The sequence below is a fragment of the Phycodurus eques genome, chromosome 21 (genome assembly GCF_024500275.1).
Source record: "Phycodurus eques isolate BA_2022a chromosome 21, UOR_Pequ_1.1, whole genome shotgun sequence".
Classification (NCBI taxonomy): Eukaryota; Metazoa; Chordata; class Actinopteri; order Syngnathiformes; family Syngnathidae; genus Phycodurus; species Phycodurus eques.
Genome location: NC_084545.1, coordinates 10,605,425 through 10,624,465, shown reverse-complemented (window position 1 = coordinate 10,624,465; position 19,041 = coordinate 10,605,425). Strand labels below are relative to the sequence as shown.

Here is a 19,041-nt window from a genome sequence, read left to right as displayed (position 1 = left end):
AAGTGCTACAAAAAGCCAAAGAAAAAGCTAAATGCAAAACATCATCTCTGGGGATCAGGTGAGGACTGCAGGTAGGCCACCCCACCTGCACATAATGCCTACATAAAAGTCTACAGTCCGTGGCTTTGCATTAACCCTGGAAAAGACGCTACCCTGAAGGCCCATATGGAGACTGCATTGATGAACCCATACCATGATAGACTGTGGCTGCAGCTAATAGTATGGAGAGCCCTTTTTAATTTTGGCGCACAAATCAACAATTGTGTCCAAAAAAAAAAAAAAGACATAAAACACTGACTCGTCTGACCACAATCACGTTTCCACCGTGACGGTCCATCACAGATGCCGCAATACTCAAAGACAGCTCTTCTGGACACATTTAACTTAAAGGCTTCCTTTTGGCACACATAAGTTTGATCTGGCATTTGTGGATGTAACTACGTATTGGAGTGTTTGACAAATATTTGCCAAAGTAATACTGAGAGCATGTGTTTGGATTAGCTCGAGATGTGCCCTTGCCCTTTAAGCACAGAAAATCCTCAAGCCTAATCATTTTCTCGTGAATCTGTTGGCAAAGCGGTCTTAGCTCCATGTGTTTGAAGACACATCATTGTTTAATGATTTTACCTCATTACTACGTCCCCATCCCAACTTTATGTGGAAATAATGTGCGTATGTGTGTGTGTGTGGGGGGGGGGGGGGGGGGGACGGTAATACAAACCCATAAAATCCACATAGTGAAATATAAATAAATACGGTACAATTATTTACACTTATTTTCATGTAAAATATATACACTCTGTGCCTTAACTTTCTGATTTGGAATCTTGAGAAGGCATTACATGGAGAGAGAGCAGCATGACAGGGTATAGTGTTTAGCACACCTGCTCGTGTGGGTTTTTGGCAGATGGTACTCCACCTTCCTCCAACATCGCAAAAACATGCATCTTAGATGAACTGAAGACTCTAAATTGTCCATAGGTGTGTATGTGAGTGTGAAAGGTGTTTGTCTATATGTGCCCTGGGATGCTTTACAGTATTGTTATGTATTTATGATGGATTGACATAACATTGATGGCAAATATGTAGTCAAATTAATACCACTTTGATAGTGTCTATCAAAACTAAGCTTTAATGTATTCTACTGAATTACAGCACTCGTATTGATTTCATTCAATTGTGAATGTGGTTGTAATATTGTGGTCAGTTGGCATATATATATTCATAGTCATAACAATACACAATACATAACTATAATATAAAGTCCCAATGGCCACATCAGGACTATGTTTTTGCTCTGTGAGGACAGAAACTACAGTATTTCTGTTGGGCTAAGCAGCAGTGCGCTGTTGAGGAAAACAAGGAGCCACAAGCACTCATAACATAATGACAGCTATGGGATCACAAATAAGGCATGGACAAGAGCTGGGCGCGGTGAATCTGTGTAATATTTCATCACAGAAAGGCGAAATAAATCCCTCGGAACAGTCAAGTGAAACCACGTCAATGCAGCAGATGTAAGAAATGGCAGCTGCCGGAGGAAAGCGGTTTGGCAGCATGTGATTCCTGCAGGCTCCTCTCAATATTAACGCTTTGTAAGACAAAGCTATATTGTTGACAGACTGAGCTTGAATCCGGTTGCTTTTCTGCCTCCGCCATGTGCATGTGTATATACTGCATCTGTGAAATGCACAGGGTCTAATCCCTTTGATCGATGGAAATGTTCTGAGTAAAGCCGAGCGCCATGTGTTCAGAGTTGGTGAAAGTGTCTGGACGTGTTTTAAAAGGATGGCATATAGATGTATTAAACACAGATGCACACACACATTTCATTTATTTCATTAGAGCATACTGTATTGTGATATTTAGACAAGGCAGCCAACTCATAGAGACAGATTTAGGGGCTTTAAATCTCACAGACAGCTTTGTATAGGAGTATAACAGCCAGTTTTGAAGGCTAGCAAATAAACAGGCCTCACATTTCGTAAGTACACAGTCAGAGCCAAAACTGTAATGTTACCATAAATCTGGAATCAAATGGGCATACTGAGCCAATGTGGCAGTTCATTCCTCCAGATGTTGCTTATGGAACTGTCTGGACGCACAATCTAACCACGGGTGAGTTGCAATTTGATGAAGTCAGTTTGTGATTTTCATTCGACTTTTGTGGACAGAAACATCTAATCCCGTTCTGCTCCGACTAGCCACGGCATCAAACAATCTGTCTTCATGTTCAGTCTGTTAATGTCGGGAGGCAATTATTCACTGGTTGTATCAAGAAAATGTTCAACGCGAGCTGCGTGTTCTCTTCACTGAATGTAAACTGCAGGGTTAAGCAAATATTTACCGTATTTTCATGACCATAAGGCGCACTTAAAAGTCTTAAATTTTCTCCAGAATGGACGGGGCGCCTTATAATGCGGTGCACCGAGTTCCAAAATCTGTAAAAGTTGTTGTGTGACTTTAATGAGCGCTCCGCTTGACTGACTGGGAGCATTTCCTGCCGACACGCTGCTTATGTAGAGGAAGGCAGATGTGACTGAGGACAGCATGCGGACGTAAAGGGGGAAGGGTGCGCGTGACAGGGGACGCTAAAAACACGCCCCCAGTAGGTATATAGTTCCGGTATGTGCATCGGTTTGGCTAAGGACCCCCGGAAATGGCACCTACAAAGAGACACGCTTACGAAACACAGTTTAAACTGCAAGCTATCAGTTATGCGGAGGAACGTGGGAACATGGAAAACGAGCTTCACCAAGTCAAGAAGACGAAGCAAGAAACAAGACTAGGTGGCCCAAGTTGGAAGACAAACTCGAGCACTGGATTAATGAGCAAAGAACAGCCGGGAGAAGCGTCTCTACGGTCACCATTCGACTGAGTGCAATAACTCGGAGCTTGCCATCATTTCGGGAAGCTTGACATCCGTGTAAGCAGGGCGTTCAAAGTGAAGTTGCGAGCGGCGTGGGAGCCATGGATGACAGATGGCCCAGCTGTTCATTTCGGATACAGACGATAAGGACTTTGATGGGTTTGTGGAAGAGGATTGATAAAAAAATAACGTGAGTACATTGTTAAATACTTCAATAAAGGACAACCAAACTCAGTTTTGCTCCCGCTGCCTTTTTAAAAACATTGTTTTAGCCTGCATTCATGCTACCGTATGTTTTATGCTAGCGTATGTTTTACCATGCCTGCGCCCAATAATACGGTGCACTTTATTTATGTGTTAAATACAGAAATAGGCCCCATAACTGAGACTGTGCCTTTTAATACGGTGTGCCTTATGGTCGTGAAAATACGGTAGTCTGATATTTGAGTTATTACTGACAACGTTGTCTTAAAAAGTAAAATTGTGAATCTCTGATTTGGTTATTGATAGAAAACAAAACTGAAATCAGGGACTAAAGGTGGAGAGTGATAGAAATGAATATATGGTGGAACGATAGTCCAACGCCCCTGAGGTCTTACAGTTTGGAGTCTGACCAACATGAGAAAAAAATTTGCCAAAAGCCAAAGCAATGATTAACTGCATTTATATATTAATAATTGTTTTCATTTTAGTGTGTAAGAGTAACAAACCGAGACATCTGATGATTGGTCCAACAACACAATTTACTACTAAGGTAAGTTATTTAGTGTCACCATGGTGATGACAAGAGATAGTCAAAATGATTGTGAACGGTCAAGTTAGTAGTGTTGCTTTGAGTCAACTCTATTCTAAAGGACAGCAGTCAGTACTTGATATCCAGGAGCAAAGGTTAGGGATGGTATCTCCTGCCCGACCTCAAACATACATGTGCTACTGTCTGATGCTGGATTAGATGAATGTAAATATTTGAACACAGAAACACTGCCTGCTGGCAAGCTGAGCTCAGGCATCCCGCATCATAACTGAATTTAGGGGCCACTCTGGGATCTGGGAGTAAAGAACTAAGGTTTAAACAGTGTGGAAGTAGAACCATGCCGTAGCCGCTGTAACACCATCTGTTCACAGCCCCAGGAAGGCACAAGGCAGCGGTCGGGGTGACGACCCAGTCTAATACAACAAGTCTACTCTTGGCTCGGTGTTTGCAAGAGCTCATGTAAAATAAGACTGGGGAGGACCGAGACAAGCTGAAAGTCAGCGGGGTAATAACATAAGCCACATTGCAACAGAAGGTGGTGAGGTGTAGCCAAAATAGCTGCACCGATACTGTAGCTACTATCTCACCAAGTCACACATGCAGGGAGCTATACAAGATTGCCTCCATCTACGGACATCTGGTTCGTAATTCGGAGGCATCTAAAGGTGTCAGTTTCAACTGAAAAAAAAAAAAGTGGCTCTACATTCCGACTTCTTAGAAAAGCAAAACTCAGTTCAGACCAAAACTCTTTAAGCTGAATTTCACCATATACAATATACATCATCATCCTGTAATACAGTTTACAGGTATTATACTCTCAAAACTGTCTTAAATTTACCCACAGGCTGAAAGTGAGATGTTGTCCAATCTCGTCTGGAAAACGTACTTAAATCATAAAAGTAATTTTCTGAAATTCAAAACTTTGTTGAGTTGCAAAAGCAACAGCTGTAGTTCCCCAAAATCTTTTCAAATATGGTTGTAAGTGTAAAGAACAAGCTGCAATAACTATAATTTGCAAGAAAATGAAACTTTCTGAGCTGTCAAAGAAATCTTGCTGTCATTATCTTTAAATTAGGGACGGCAAATAAAAAACAAAAAAACTACAATTAAAATAATAAAAATCTTACTTTGAAAGTAACATATTTACATTTTTAATCCCACTGGTATCAAGTGTAAAAAGAGGTAAAGAGTGATGAAACTTCAAACAATACATCGTGTTATCGCCATTAATTCTGATGGTGATCGTGGAGATGTCCACATGTCCAGATCGTGTTTTATTTACACTACCGGTCAAACGTTTTAGAGCACCCCAGCAACATCCTTATGCCTGCCATAACGGTTCAACCTCCAAGTCATTGTGAGACTATTAAGGCATATTTTGTTCTGTCCCTTTTCCAAATTGCAAGATTCAGGGTGGAATTTGGAGTTTGCACTTTACAGTGCTAAACTTAATGCATTTCCCACAAACCTTTTGTGAGTGCAACATTTTACAAAACCTGTACTCTGATTAATCAAGCAGTGTTCTCCCACACTCTCAACCATCGGAGACACAAAAGTACCTGTACTTGAACCTTGACAAATAACATCAACAGTCTTGCCATTACAAAACACTTGTCTTGCCTCTTCTCCCAAATTATCTGAATGAAATAAAACACTCACAACAAACTGGATAGTTGAAACAAAGTTGAAATTAGTTGAAAAACACATTGATGAGAAGTATCATATGTTTGTGTGACCGGGGTACGATGACCTCGGGGAGAGCTTTATTTGACATTAGCTTTACAGGTGGGAGAGCGGGACATGTAGCGGTTGGCTCTGTGTTTTCACATCCAATTGTTCACTGTTCGTTAAAATACACTACATTTCCTGAGGTTTCTGTATTTAACCTAAACAACAGATTATAGTCACATCACAGAGGACTGCAAATGATCTTTGTACAGAATAAGTGAAATGGGCATCTAAACGGATAAGGCCGTGAACGCCACAGGGTTGATGGTGCAAGGTTTTAACCTCTCAATGTATCCCCATATGATTGGCTTGGTTGAGTCTCGAGTGGCCTTTGTGAAACACCAGCCGATCTTCTACTGCCTTCCAGGCCTTTCTTGTCTCTTCAAAGTGAGGGAAATCAGGATCCCTCTGTCTTAGCGGTTTGCAGTTCATTTTTTCTGGTCCAACCTTAAAGCCAAGATCGGCCTGGCTAAGAAAAATAAGCGATGCAATTATAACACAGTGGGTAGATTATTTACACAAAATAACGAATTTGTTTCTATACATGCCAATCATTTCACGCAGAAGGCAGTTTATTAATGTGGATTTTTCCCCACTGGGGGCGGGGTGCTACAGTGGAGCATGTGTAAAGTCATTGACAATGTTTGAGGCCTATGGAAAACTAACACCCAGGCCATGTTGATACAAAGAGATTAGTTTATTATAGCAGCTGAAAGCCTGACTACATGGGTCTTCCATGTTGTACAGATCCGGATGGGCACCCTGACACACAGAATGACGCCATTCTTGTGGAATCTGAGGATGTGTATGGCCAGATGGTAGAAAAGTGTCGTAGACAAGGGGATTTATGGATATTGTCCTGATAGGTGAATGTACTTATCTTTAGAATTGGGTACTAAAAGTCATCCCTGCACCAGAAACACCACTCCTCTGCTGCCGGTGTGTCCTCGGTCCAGATGTTTATTGTAAAAGTAACCAGAGGCCAGAATGAACGCAACCCCTACCGTGAGAGAAGTTTTCTTTTAGAGGGTGAGAAGTCCTCATCCCTTACTTCCTCTTGGGCCTGTCCACGGGGCACTGTTTTAGAAAATAAAAGTGGGTTACAAAACAACCATTTTGGTTTAAATTAGATTGACCGAATATCAAAATATGACAAAACTCAATTACAGACATATAGCTGATCTAACTTACATGGGCTCAAGGCTAAAGGTTCACAGCAAAATCAGGGTGGAAGTTTCCAGCTCATGCAACGTCTTCTTATTAAGTTAAAGCTGTTTGGTAGGATTGATGGGAAGACATATAACCCTGGTACAAGGGTATGACTAGGCCTATGTGTTGACAGAATGAATCTTCGATAAGACTTCTCCCAAATGTTTTTACTTTTCATATTTTGAAGGAAATGGTACAAAAATTAAGCCCTAACATGGCTAGTATCATGGCTAGCTCTATCACACCATTGAATCGATTGCAGTGTTGTTGTAATTGTATGTTAGAATATGATCAAAACATTGATGCCAGTCGAGGATGAGGTACAAGTGCTTTGCGACTGATATCTTTTGCTTTCATTATGACCACAACTTTTACAAATGCTACTACTACACCTACCATGTATTTTTTTCTCCTCTCATTTGAAAAGATTTATGTTTTGTGTGACAGTGACCTGTCAAAGCAAATAAAATAAAAAATGTTGTGTTATGTAAATGAGCCCACACTAGTTGTTGGTCAAACAGATCATCAACAGGCCTGTAGCACAACACCTATGTATACCCACATCAGATCGCACAGCTCAACATTTCGGACCACTTAGACACCACAGCTGCTTGATTAAATGAGAAAAGGGCCGAAATATAAACGGGTGCAACAATGTGAACAGACGCTTGCACACAATCAAAAGTGTTTCCACATGTAACGACACAGCCTTGTGCATGCTGGTCATTAGCTCACTGTCGTCTGGTACTTTAAAGATAAACTAAGAGAGACGAGAGCCAGGTTTCAGATAACTTCACAGGAACTAACAGCACAAAGGGTCACTTTCCAGCAATTCAACATAAACATGGATACAATCAGCAGGCCTTCAGGCGGCAAAAGTGCCCTCAGCCTAAATCATGACAGGTCATCTAAAGAGAGAATTTGATTCACTCGGTGCGAGACCATCACATTTTCATTTCCAGAATATAGCCTATAAGAAGCTGTCCTTACGATAAACAGATTACTTTCCCAAATTGATGGCAGAGGATGATCTTTCCAATCATCCTCCATGCTTTTAAAAGCCAGCAAGGCACTCAATCCAGCCATGAGCATGACAAAGTGAGTGACGCCTGGGAATCCGACACCTTATGAAATGATGCCTGATGTCTAGTAACATTTTTAACACATGGCAGCTCAGACTGCTCCCTTGAGAAGCTCATCCAAGCTTTATCCATACATGGCAGAGATACTGGCAAAGCAGAGGAGCAAGAGGGACAAGACTTAATTCACGGAAGATTTGTTCTTGACAATTAGTGGTTGGATAGACAGAATGTCAGAAAACGTTCCGTCAAGTGGTCCCCGTAGAGCTGCTCTTGACTTCTCGTTCTAAAAAGTTCCAAACTGTGTTTAGTCTATCGTTCACATCGACAGCCTGATGTGAATGGTGCATATAGGCTTCATTGGCATAGTGCCTACTTGTAGCTTCGTGTAGTACGCTTATTGAAATTTGTGACATCCACAACTGTCGGTTTGATTGATTGCTCAAGGATGCTTCGACAGGTCTGTGGAAGAACTGAGGATCGAACACTTTCAATGTCGACACTCTAGCTCCTCTCAACAAAGCTTCCTAAATACGACAAAGTTAAGCATTTAACCTATGTCAGGTATTGTTTCGATTGTCGTTTGTTGGTCGGTTGGTTAGCAGGATTAACAAATCCTATACACAAATTTCCATAAAACTTTGTCGAATTGGGACGCTTGCCGAACTCATTAAATTTAGTTGATGATTGAGATGAAGTTGGAGATGTAGGAATTTATATTCAGTCTTCACCAATTTGTTACACCAATGAAACAGTAGTCCTGCCATTCACTTTTTTCATTGAAGTACATGGTGCACCAGTTTAGAATCAGCCCTGCAACTTCACAAAACTTGGCCATAGGCCAAGGAAGAATCCTTTTTTGGGGAGGAGCTTCATCAATGGTACGCACACATAAATATACAGTACATACGTACCAGAGGTCACCAACATTTTAAAACTAGGAACTACTTCTTTTCTGAAGATGCTAATTCAATTTTTATTTAGTCTATACGTAAAGGATTTTTCTCCTATGGTTTATTATGCTTTTTCCAAGACAACAAACACAAATTCCTCTCTGTCTTAAGAGTTCCCTTCCCCCCCCTTCTTTTACAAATTCTGTCTTTAAACTTCACATTCTGGTGGTGGCTGGCAGTGCTCCACCGCTGTTACACCTCTGATACTATGTCAGAAGCTGCCATACAGTATACCCGGGTTGACTTCAGCATCAGAATCTTTCACAGAGGACAGCTAGAGAGTAAAAAAAAAAAAAAAAAAAAAAACAGTGAAAATGCAGGCTTAGATGGCCTGCAGTGTCAAATAGGTTAGAGACAGAGCACATGAACAAACGAAAACATGAATAAGACCAAAAACCTATGAGTACAGACACAACACAGCAAACAAAACCAAAACAAAAAGAAATCATAACATTGCATGTTAGGTTCATGTCTTCATCCAAGAAGGAATTAGTGCAGGAGGAAGCTAGTCATCTTGTTATTTTTTTTCTCTTGACTTTTGTCAAATGTTCAACCTCAGCAGAGCCCTAGTGCAATTTTGGGAAAGAAGATTGTCATACCATTTTCACTATTTTGGGGGCATTTTTTGCCCACCCCTCCCCCACCAAAATAAAAATACCTCAAAAATAGAGCATTTATCAGCTCGGGACCCTCTTTACTAGCTGATGTTTTTCTGATGTAGGCACGAGGAAATGGCAGCGCTTAGAGCTCAGCACACTGTCGCACCACATGAAGGCCTCAGTTAATGTTTGACTGAGACATATTTCCAGACAGCGGCCTGCACTGTGGCGGGAGATGAGGGACAGGCTACAAGCGTCCTCGCTCATGCTGCCAGCCCTAAGCCTTTCATAATCGCCCAGGAATTATGCACATCCCAGTTAAAGCGTTGGTAGGATGAGTTATGGCTGTGGTTGTGTTTCCCCGAGAAGTCTGCCAAAAAATATGATTTAGTTCGATCACACGTCTGGGGTCTGAGGCTTCCTCCGACACTGTTCAAACACACGTCTTGATTCTGAAGGCAGCGGAATGTGAAGGGTGCCGGGTGAAGAAGCCCTCACCTAACAGCGACATTTCCAACACGGCAACCATGACAGCAGTGTTGTTGGTCATCTCCACAGAAGACCACAACATTACAAAAACAGAGAACGCTTCCTTTCCATTATTGTTTATTGCATTAACAGCGCCTCAACATAGCATGGAGTGTGTGTAACAGCGACATTTTTACTTTAAAAAAACAATTGTTTTAATAGATCGGGCAGTCTGTAGTGAATATGTATACATTCATCTTTACAACTTAGGAATGATCCCTTTAATTACTAAACTACACAAAATGTACACATTAATTGTTTCATATCTCTGAACATAAAAAAATGGCAGACATAACAGAAGTATGCAGTAATATAACTATTCAAACAATTCTTCCTTTTGTGTTCAATAACACTCTGTTGCTAAACCCTATTTACTCATATGAGCTAAATCTAAGTTGACAAGACAGGCCAAAACAATATATGGCAAGGCAGTTCCACATGCAAGTAAAGAAAAGAAAAACAAATCCCATTTGTGATTAGACATTGTAGCAGACTATTTGTGTCATTTTCACAATCCCTGCGTTATAAGCTCAGATGCTCAGAACTACTTACTATACATTTCCCAGATTCAACACCAGCACTACTGTTAAAGCCATTAGTAATGCGGGACACCGAGCACAGCCTTTTTTGACTCTTCAAATTTAGGCAACACTTGCTGGACTGTTTCATATTGAACACTTTTCCTTCATCATGACAGAATGCAGTCCTGTTGGTGATATCACTGATATTATCTGTCTGAATGAGGGAGCGCCAGAGTGTCTCGCACTCTATTGAAGTGCCACATTGACTAACAGGCGCTCCCGTCTTCGGTGTTGGGTGGAAAGCTTTTTTCTGGTGCCGATACATTTGATTCCATCCACTCATGACAAAAAACACCACAGCTTTAGAAGTCAAAGTCAATAAAAGTGGTAAAATGTCATCCAAAACACTTGCTAAATCTATTATATACGGAGCAAATGAGGCAGTAGTGTGGGCGGGATCCAAGCCGTTCACGGAGTGTTGCGAGGGACTTCAAGATGGTTTGGCATTATAGAACATCTCCATACGCAAAGTGTGGTGTATATTGGAAATACTAAGGACAAAGGTTTTGGGACACCTGTCTTCACCAACTAATTCATGAATCAGAGGATGGCTGCCTGGCATGACCTTGAATGTTCAGTTCACCAAGACTTTTTGAACAATTCTATACTTCCACCTTTGCGTTTGGAGGAGGTCCATTTCTGTCTTGAGATTGGATGAGTTTGATGTAGAAGCACTTAAGAGCCCTGATCCCAATCCCATCAAAAATTGGAGGAGCGGAAGTTGCTTTAAGAACCAAGGTGGTGTATTTTTCTCAATTTCAGTTTGTGTAAGAGTAATGGCCTGGTGTCCCAATACATTTGTCCATGTAGTGAAGCACCGGTACCTGCTTCAATACAGATCAGCTACCTCAAGCAAGATATTCCTTCAATAGCAACAAAAAATACACTTGGTCAATATAATTCTATGATAATACTTAGGAAGGACATTTTTTTTTTACACACTTTTGGTTTAATTCATCACACTTGCCTCCTTTCAAGAAGAAATGAGTTGCAGAGTGTAGACTGACAAATGATCTATCCCAAAATCTTGCAACTCCACGAACGCCAATTCAAAATGAGGCAAGACGAACACATCACACACATCCTGTGTTGTTCAGATCAAGGTTGAACAGCTTTTGCATTTCAAGCGCACCCTTATAAAGAACATGTGCAAACAGTAACGCCTGTGTGAACACAGGCAGGGTGGATGGTCCAGCCCACAGTCTGGGTTCTCAGCTCGCGATTACACAACAAGCGAGGGGAGGAGGACGGAAGCAGAGGTTTGTGTCAGTGTGTTGGGTATTCACACTTGTTCGTTGGAAAAATGCTTTGTGTGTATGCACGTGTTGTTTAGAACAGCGAGCAGTATCCACCGCAGCTGGCACCTCCCGCGTCCTCATCGGTGAGCTGCACTGCTCTGCCGTGGCTCTCACTCTGCCATAATCCTGGACTCTGGATGATCTTCTCTACTAGCTCCTCAAACGCACACTGAACGCCATCGCGGGTCTTTGCACTCGCCTCTGTGAGGACAGAGTTAAAAGATTACAGTAAAAGCTAGGAGCATGAACTCTTTTTAAAGACTAGGAAAAAGTCAAGTGCGTTGCATCTGACTTTTTGAAGTTGGATTTATAAATAGACTACACAAAAATTCCTCTCAGAGTATTAGAGAGCCATTTTAAAAAGCGGTTTCCCCTCTTGTAATAGTCCACTGCAACGTGCCCAGTGGCTCTTCGGGGAGGAGGGAATCCTCATGACTTACCTATAAAAAGCATGGAATGTTTTCTTGCAAACTTCAGGCCTTCGGCCCTGTCAAGCTCGTGGTTTTCCTGAAACAAAGAAGAAGTAATGGCTTATTTGAGGTCTGCCGGGTGGAGCTGTCAACTACTGTGAGCATCTGAGGACAAGGAGGAAAAGTGATTTTTTTCAAAAAACAGGACACAATGAATTCATAATTCTCTATTCAGTGGTTCACTGCCACTGGCATCCTGGTTTAACACGAGCTGCCACAAATATGTGGGTGGGTCTGCCATGCTCATTTAGTGCAGTCATTTGTCCATTAGTTGTGCTTTATTTTGGACATCTATTGGGATTTGACCTTACATGATGACTTAAAAGATATTAATGTGTGATCACTGTGAATGGCAGGCCATAACTCCTGTTGATGACAAACCCAAAACTAATAACGAGAAATAATATAGACGACAGTACAAATTCATGGTTGAAGACAGCCCCAATATGATACAGTAGATCCATTCCACCACGCATTATAAAATCACATTTATGATATGCATATATACTCGGGATGCACCAAAATCCGGTCACCGAAGATTTTCGGCCAAAAATGCCCCAAAAGTGCATTTTCATTTTTCGGCCAAAAGACTTCTGTCACCTAAGCACTCGAGGAAAGCTAAGCAGTGCGGAAAACCTGGTCTCTGTCACGGCTGGCTGGTCGCGGGGCACTGCCTTGCAGCTCAGGGTAAGATGAGACTTAGAAGAAAAAGAGGAGACCACCTGAAGAGACGGGGGTTTCGTACCGGTTAGCCCGCCCAGAGAGCTTGCTGGACGGCACAATGATGGGAATGTCACGACGCACTGCCATGGAGCTGGGGGTAACATTAGACTTAGAGAGAGGAGGGACGGAAAAAGAACCAGCTGCAGTTAGCGGTGCCTCACGCCACTGTAGCTGCTCACGGTGCACCTCACTCGGCCACGCATGCGACGACAACCAACTGAACTGAGCGGAGGTGGGCGGTGAGCCTAAAATTCCCTGCCTCAGCAGCTGGGCCATCGGGCAAGAAGGCTGCCTGGCTGCCAAAGACTGCCGTGAAATTGTCCGCATCAGAAAATTATCCAGCCAATGATTGTCTTTTTTTTTTTTTAAGGTTTTTAATTATATAGAATTTATTTTGGTGTTTTGTTTTTTGGCCTTTGTTTCCTTATTTTTGGTTTTGGCCAGGAATTTTTGGTTTGGTGCATCACTCATACTTACCACAACAGTTCTTCAGTGAAACAAATCTAACAATAAGGTCTGCTTATATTAAATTGTTAAGTGCGCTCAATCCCTCAGTTTACATTGGTCCCAATATAAGATGCTTTGTGGTTACGAAAAGCATGCAATGTAATACCGTAGTTTGCGTTTGATTATTTTGGCATCGAATAGTTTACTTCCAAATATTTACTGTAATTATGACTTTACTACTGCATTAGCAAAAGTTATTGATAGCGATACGGGAGTACACGTGTTTGAACCGACATAGAAATTTGGGTTACGTCGGTGTCATAGGAACCATAGGAACTAGTATTTAACTGAGGACCCTCTGTATCTTTGAAATGATATTGAATCGATGAAGAAAAAAAACTGCACATTTGAAAATAAGCTACTTTAAATAAAACTGTGACCTCATTGTGACGGACATAGCAGATGCACAATCAAAAATCAAGTGTTTCACTACTGAGATATAATAAACAATAGAAGAACAAGAACCTTACTCACCTTATCTATTTTGTTTCCAACGAGCATTTTCACAAGGTCATTCCTTGTACAATATGTCTCCAGCTCATTGAGCCAGTTTTCCAGTTTGGTAAAAGTTTCTCGCCTCGTGACATCGTACACTGGGCCAAACCAAACAAACAGAGGTATGCTGACAATGAAGGCAATTGAAGATCTACACATTTCACACATTCAAGTAGTACATTTTTGTATTTTTATTATATTTTTTTATTACCACGAGGACAGCATTGTGTCGATATTACAAAGGACATTATGTTAACAGTGCTGCCTTGAACTTACATAAATACATGATAAACTATTTTTTCCATTTACAATTGGAAATTAGCCGAGAGGAAACATGGATACATTGTGTGCTGCTGCATGATGAGGGCCTACCTAGGATGACTCCCTGTGCACCACGGTAGTAACTAGGTGTCAGGGTTCTGAAACGCTCCTGTCCAGCAGTGTCCTGCAACACAAACAATCTGATCTTTGAGGGGCGGGATAGAATCTGTAACAGCTCAAAGACCATGGCAGACGACAAAAAGAAGAGAAGCGCCAGAATAAGTGAAGGTGGAAACAGTGTCACATGAGTGCCATCTTCTGGACACTGGGTTGAATTCTAAGACGGCAGTACTGAAAAAAAGTTCATACTATATTTGAATACAGTATTACTGAATTATTGCACACTTACCCATATAGCCAGCTTTGCCTTATTACCATCTACACTGATGGTCTTCACTTTGAAATCAACACCTGGACAATTAAAAAGCAACCAGTCAATAATCAATCTGCAGTAGCGACAAATTAATTTTACCCTTTGAAATTAATTGAAATGCCATTAATCTGTTCCAGTCTGCCAAAAAAATTAAAAAACACTGCATTGTAAAAGACAAACATAAAAACATAATAAAAGAGAATGTAAATAAATTTACTGATTTTCTAAAGTGTAATGAAGCCAAAAGTCACACACACTCTGGTACATTCATGCATTGTGTGCGCCTTTCGGGGTGTGGCCCATTGAGTGACGTCAGGACCTGCAGTCAGTCTGGTTGACCGTTTATCACACACTTAGTTCAGTGTCTGCTCCATGCTCCCTGTGAGTGTTTTCATTTTGGAGTTGTGTGTTTTACTGTTTGTCCCGATCAAGAAATATACAAAAAATAAAAATACATCTGCGACTCCCCCCCCCCCCCCCCCCACACTTTACTGAAGCAATGGCGTGGCTTGCATAATACAACATGTCAACAAAGTTAACGTGACAAAAGGATTACGAACGCGACTGGCGTATTGAGTCGGCCATATTACTCCATGTGGTATTCATATTTTCACAGAAAAAGAGTGGCAACAGATTAAAAATTACTTTGTTCAAATCTTAAATCAACAAAAGGTTGCCTGATTTCAATGTAGACATCTGTTTGCCAAAGAATACCACCTGGCCAAGTTAAACAGTAGCCAAACGCCTTGACCTTGGAAAATATTCTAAAGAAGTTTTTTTTTTTACATGCCTTCGAAACGATTGGGTTGTTGTTTGAACAGTCATCATTGTGTCCAAGTAATTCTACACTCAGTCCCATCAGACAGCAAAGAGAGTGAAACTAGACTCAAATGCTTTCAATTAGCCTTCTCTTAAATAAATGCCAACTTCAAACAAACACTTGGTACTCTCTGCCTCTAATTGGGGAAATGTTCCATCTAAGGAAATTCCTGTATTTCAATGTCAGATTCTCCCTTGTGTTAAACTAATTTGGGTAAGTTCTTGCACCTCTTGGTTTAAATCACATGTTGCATTTCAAATATATTCTCATTGAATGAGCTTGTCTGAGTTACTCACCTATTGTGGCTGTTTGCTCTGGGTCAAATGTGTCATCAGTGAATCTTAGGAGGAGGCTGTGGAGAAGATCAAGAAAACAGAGGGCTTAATTGACACATCACAAAAAACAGCAGACTTACTTTTTCACATTTTTAGCATTGATGCCAGAGAACCAGCTTGCTTAGTTGACTGCCATGTGCTGAACTTGCACAATCGCAAGATGACATCATTGCCAGGTTGTGGTCACGAGGACAGAGTTCATTCTTAACTACATGTAATTAAGTGTAAATGTCTTACTCACACCCCCTGAGGTGAGGCTAGGTTCACTGAAATGTTGACCTAAGTACAACCCTTTTCCAAAAGTGAATGCTGAAGCAGTGAGTGTAGAGCCAATGAGCTACTCTTGGAGAACGCCAAACGAACAGTGCCTTGTTTGTGCCCAAATCATTTTCTGATAACCCTCTCCCTGATGAGTTAAAGGCTGTTAAATGAAATCAATGTTATGCAATCCAAAAGTGTTTTTTTTGTGTAATAACAGAAAATTACTTTCGGGAAACACTGCCCTTGGCCTCGATGATACACTCAGAGGCATTGTACGGTACATTGGTGCATTTGGCCGCAAAATCATCAGTTTTCTGGAAATATAAACAGACCTGGGTCTTGCATGGTGTTGGCATTTACTCTGATTGTTTAGCCTTAACTGCAATCACAGTACGAACACTAGTGGCTAAGCCAGGAAAAGGACATTATTTTGTACATTTTCTCAACCATACACACAGTGCCAATATATTGAATAGCACACCAAAGTCTGAAAATATGGGGGGGGAAGAAATGGGATCACTATCAGTGCTCTGGAAACATTTACTGGCTTTAGCTGATGTTAAGAACAATAGAAAGAACAGACTTTTAAGACTATTTCCAACCTCCTGTGTTGACTACTGGCTGACTCTAAATAAAACGTTACTCAAACCTTTTCAAAGGATAGTCGAGGATTTTCACCTTACAGCTGTTATTAACGACATGATACTGTACATTAATGAATCTGCATATTGCAAATTATTAATTGACTTTGTCTGTCACATTAAATGAGATTATTATTAGGCTAAATCTCTGAATGTGAACTCCATTGGATCCCTTGCCGATCGCACTGAATGGCAAAGTCGTATGAATATGACAATTAAACCCAATGTATACCCACTCACAGCACATGTTACAGTTTGCTATTCCTGGAAGCTGATGCGTGGACATCAGGCTGCCTTAAAAGATGATGTTCCATCAAACCTCATAATTCTTGTACCTTGCTATGACTCATGAAGCCATTCTGCACTCTCGGCTTCAGTCTGCAATGTGATGATTGATGACTCAGGCCAGCTATCAAGAATCACGCATGCAGTCACCACATCCATGAACACTAATGCATCTGAATATGTTCTGTGTTGGTAGTGACTCAGACTGAACACAACCTGCAAAATACTTGAATATGCATATCTCTAGCCAATCACATTTGTAGCTACTGATTAGCAACATTGGTTTATCATGATTATCATTATCATATCAAATTACACAAACAAATCAGCTAAACAGAGAGGTTATACAGAGACACAGACTCATAACTTGTTTCAGATTAAGACTTAATTATTAAATTGTAATGATTTAACTGGAATTGTAATAGAAAACAGGAATTTTGATCTTGAAATACAATACATGGTTTTTATTGCATCCATACACTCAATGTCAGGTTATTGTGAGAGGAATCTGGTCAGGGGGGTGAACCACTCCACGATCAGTGAACAGTAACTAAATAAGTTAAGCAAAATATTAGAAACAGCACCCTGTGATGTAGTGGAGTTGAACACCACAGAAAGCTCCAAAATAAAATGTTGCTCTATTTTTGTAGATCGTTTGTAAGGGCACAATCGGTCTATAGAAGACATTACAAAAATACAGACAACACAAGAAAAGGGGTTTATGTCAATAAATACGTACAATACTAAGAATGGAGGCTCCTGTGCCAATGCCATTCGTTCAAGTTGTATCTAGGGTTGCTTTTCACAGGGTTCGTTAAAAACAGAATATTAATGTTAACAGACGCAAACAAACAACACATGAGTCTGTACATCAGGTTTCTTCAAGGTGCTGTTAAAGTGAGTAACCTCTATCTAGGTGTACGCTTTGTATGCATAAATACACTAAATGGTGTCTCGTGAGTACATGTTTATAACGGGGAGACGTTCCAGTTTGGATAATAAAACACCATATAATACGGCGCTATTTATTCTCTATGATCTCGATCAAAATCGATCATTTTATCTGGCTGGCCAGCTGGCTGCGTGTTAAACAAAAACCAAGCCTAATTTGATGATACTGTTTTACAATTTTTTTTTTACAGTCATAATAGTACTGGCTTATTTGTTCATCAAAATAAGACTGTAAAACGGTGTATCGCGTTCAACACGCTTGTTTTAACCCAACATGGTGTAGCTCGCGGATGAGCTAGCCAGCTTTAGCAGTTAGCTACAACATCAATACCCTCCCTGGTTACTCTTACTTACCTAGACTTTCCGACCCCACTTTCCCCGATGATTAGTATTTTTAACGTTGTCAGTATGTCTTCTTCCATTGCCTCCAAACGGCTAACTGTCCGTCTATACAGAACAACGCAAACGAACGTTTAAATAATGCTTCCCAACAGCTAGCATTCCTGTTTACTGCTTTGGGTGGGCTCAGTTTGACAGTATTTTGGTAAACAGCCCGAGTCCAACCATTTCCGCTAAAATTTGACTTAGACTTCCGGTTTGTAAATCTTCCGCCTTCTTTTGTACGTCAGAGCGGCCGCCATATTGTGGCAGTCATTACCGTCATGTCAAGCAGTGCAAATCAGCGTGACAGCTGTTTCCATGATATAGTACTAACAAAATAGTTATAAAAATAGTCCTTCACATTGACGAAACTCTCAAATGTTTTTAAACCAAGTACCACCATCACAACCAACATTAAAAAATACAGTGGCATGGTAGGCCCAAGTGTTCATCAAAAACAAGCCAATTTTAGTCCTAAGAAGTATATAAAACATTTTTAATCCACTGTAACATTATGGAGTTTGAAATATAGCAATAAGTCTTAAATCTTAAAGATTAAATGCAAGTGTATCGAACATAAAAGTTAAATACAATTTAACTGTCCTTAGGCAATGATTCTTTCACATACCACTAGAGGTAGCCCACGTACCACTAGTGGTACACGTACCACACTTTGAAAATCACTGCTCTAGAGTTTCATAACCTTTGGAGCTATGAAGAGAAACAATGTGTACAAAATACTGTTACAGATTCCACATGCACCACTGATAATGGTTATTAAAACATTGTTTGCTACCTTCCCACAAAAAGAACCAATGAATAATGCAATTAGCATCTCTGACTCATTTTCTGAGTACATATTAAGTATTGTGTTATTTTC

The 19,041-nt window shown here is 40.7% G+C and overlaps 1 protein-coding gene across 1 annotated transcript; it reads right to left on the bottom strand.

Moving 5' to 3' along the window:
- Positions 1-9,780: 9,780 nt before the first annotated feature.
- Positions 9,781-18,338, bottom strand: rab18a (RAB18A, member RAS oncogene family). Its single transcript, XM_061666609.1, has 7 exons — positions 18,135-18,338; positions 15,604-15,659; positions 14,464-14,525; positions 14,166-14,238; positions 13,773-13,891; positions 12,039-12,105; positions 9,781-11,799 (listed from the first exon to the last, which is right to left on the bottom strand). The coding sequence occupies exons 1-7, from the start codon at positions 18,200-18,202 to the stop codon at positions 11,630-11,632; spliced, it is 615 nt and encodes a 204-aa protein (XP_061522593.1). The 5' UTR covers positions 18,203-18,338; the 3' UTR covers positions 9,781-11,629.
- Positions 18,339-19,041: the final 703 nt, after the last annotated feature.

Coding starts and splice junctions, on each gene's coding strand:
- rab18a (XM_061666609.1), bottom strand. CDS start 18,202: ATGGAAGAAGACATACTGACAACGTTAAAAATACTAATCATCGGGGAA. Junction 15,660..18,134: donor AGTGGGGTCGGAAAGTCTAG/GTAAGTAAGAGT, acceptor TCTTCTCCACAG/CCTCCTCCTAAGATTCACTG. Junction 14,239..14,463: donor AGGCAAAGCTGGCTATATGG/GTAAGTGTGCAA, acceptor TTTGTGTTGCAG/GACACTGCTGGACAGGAGCG.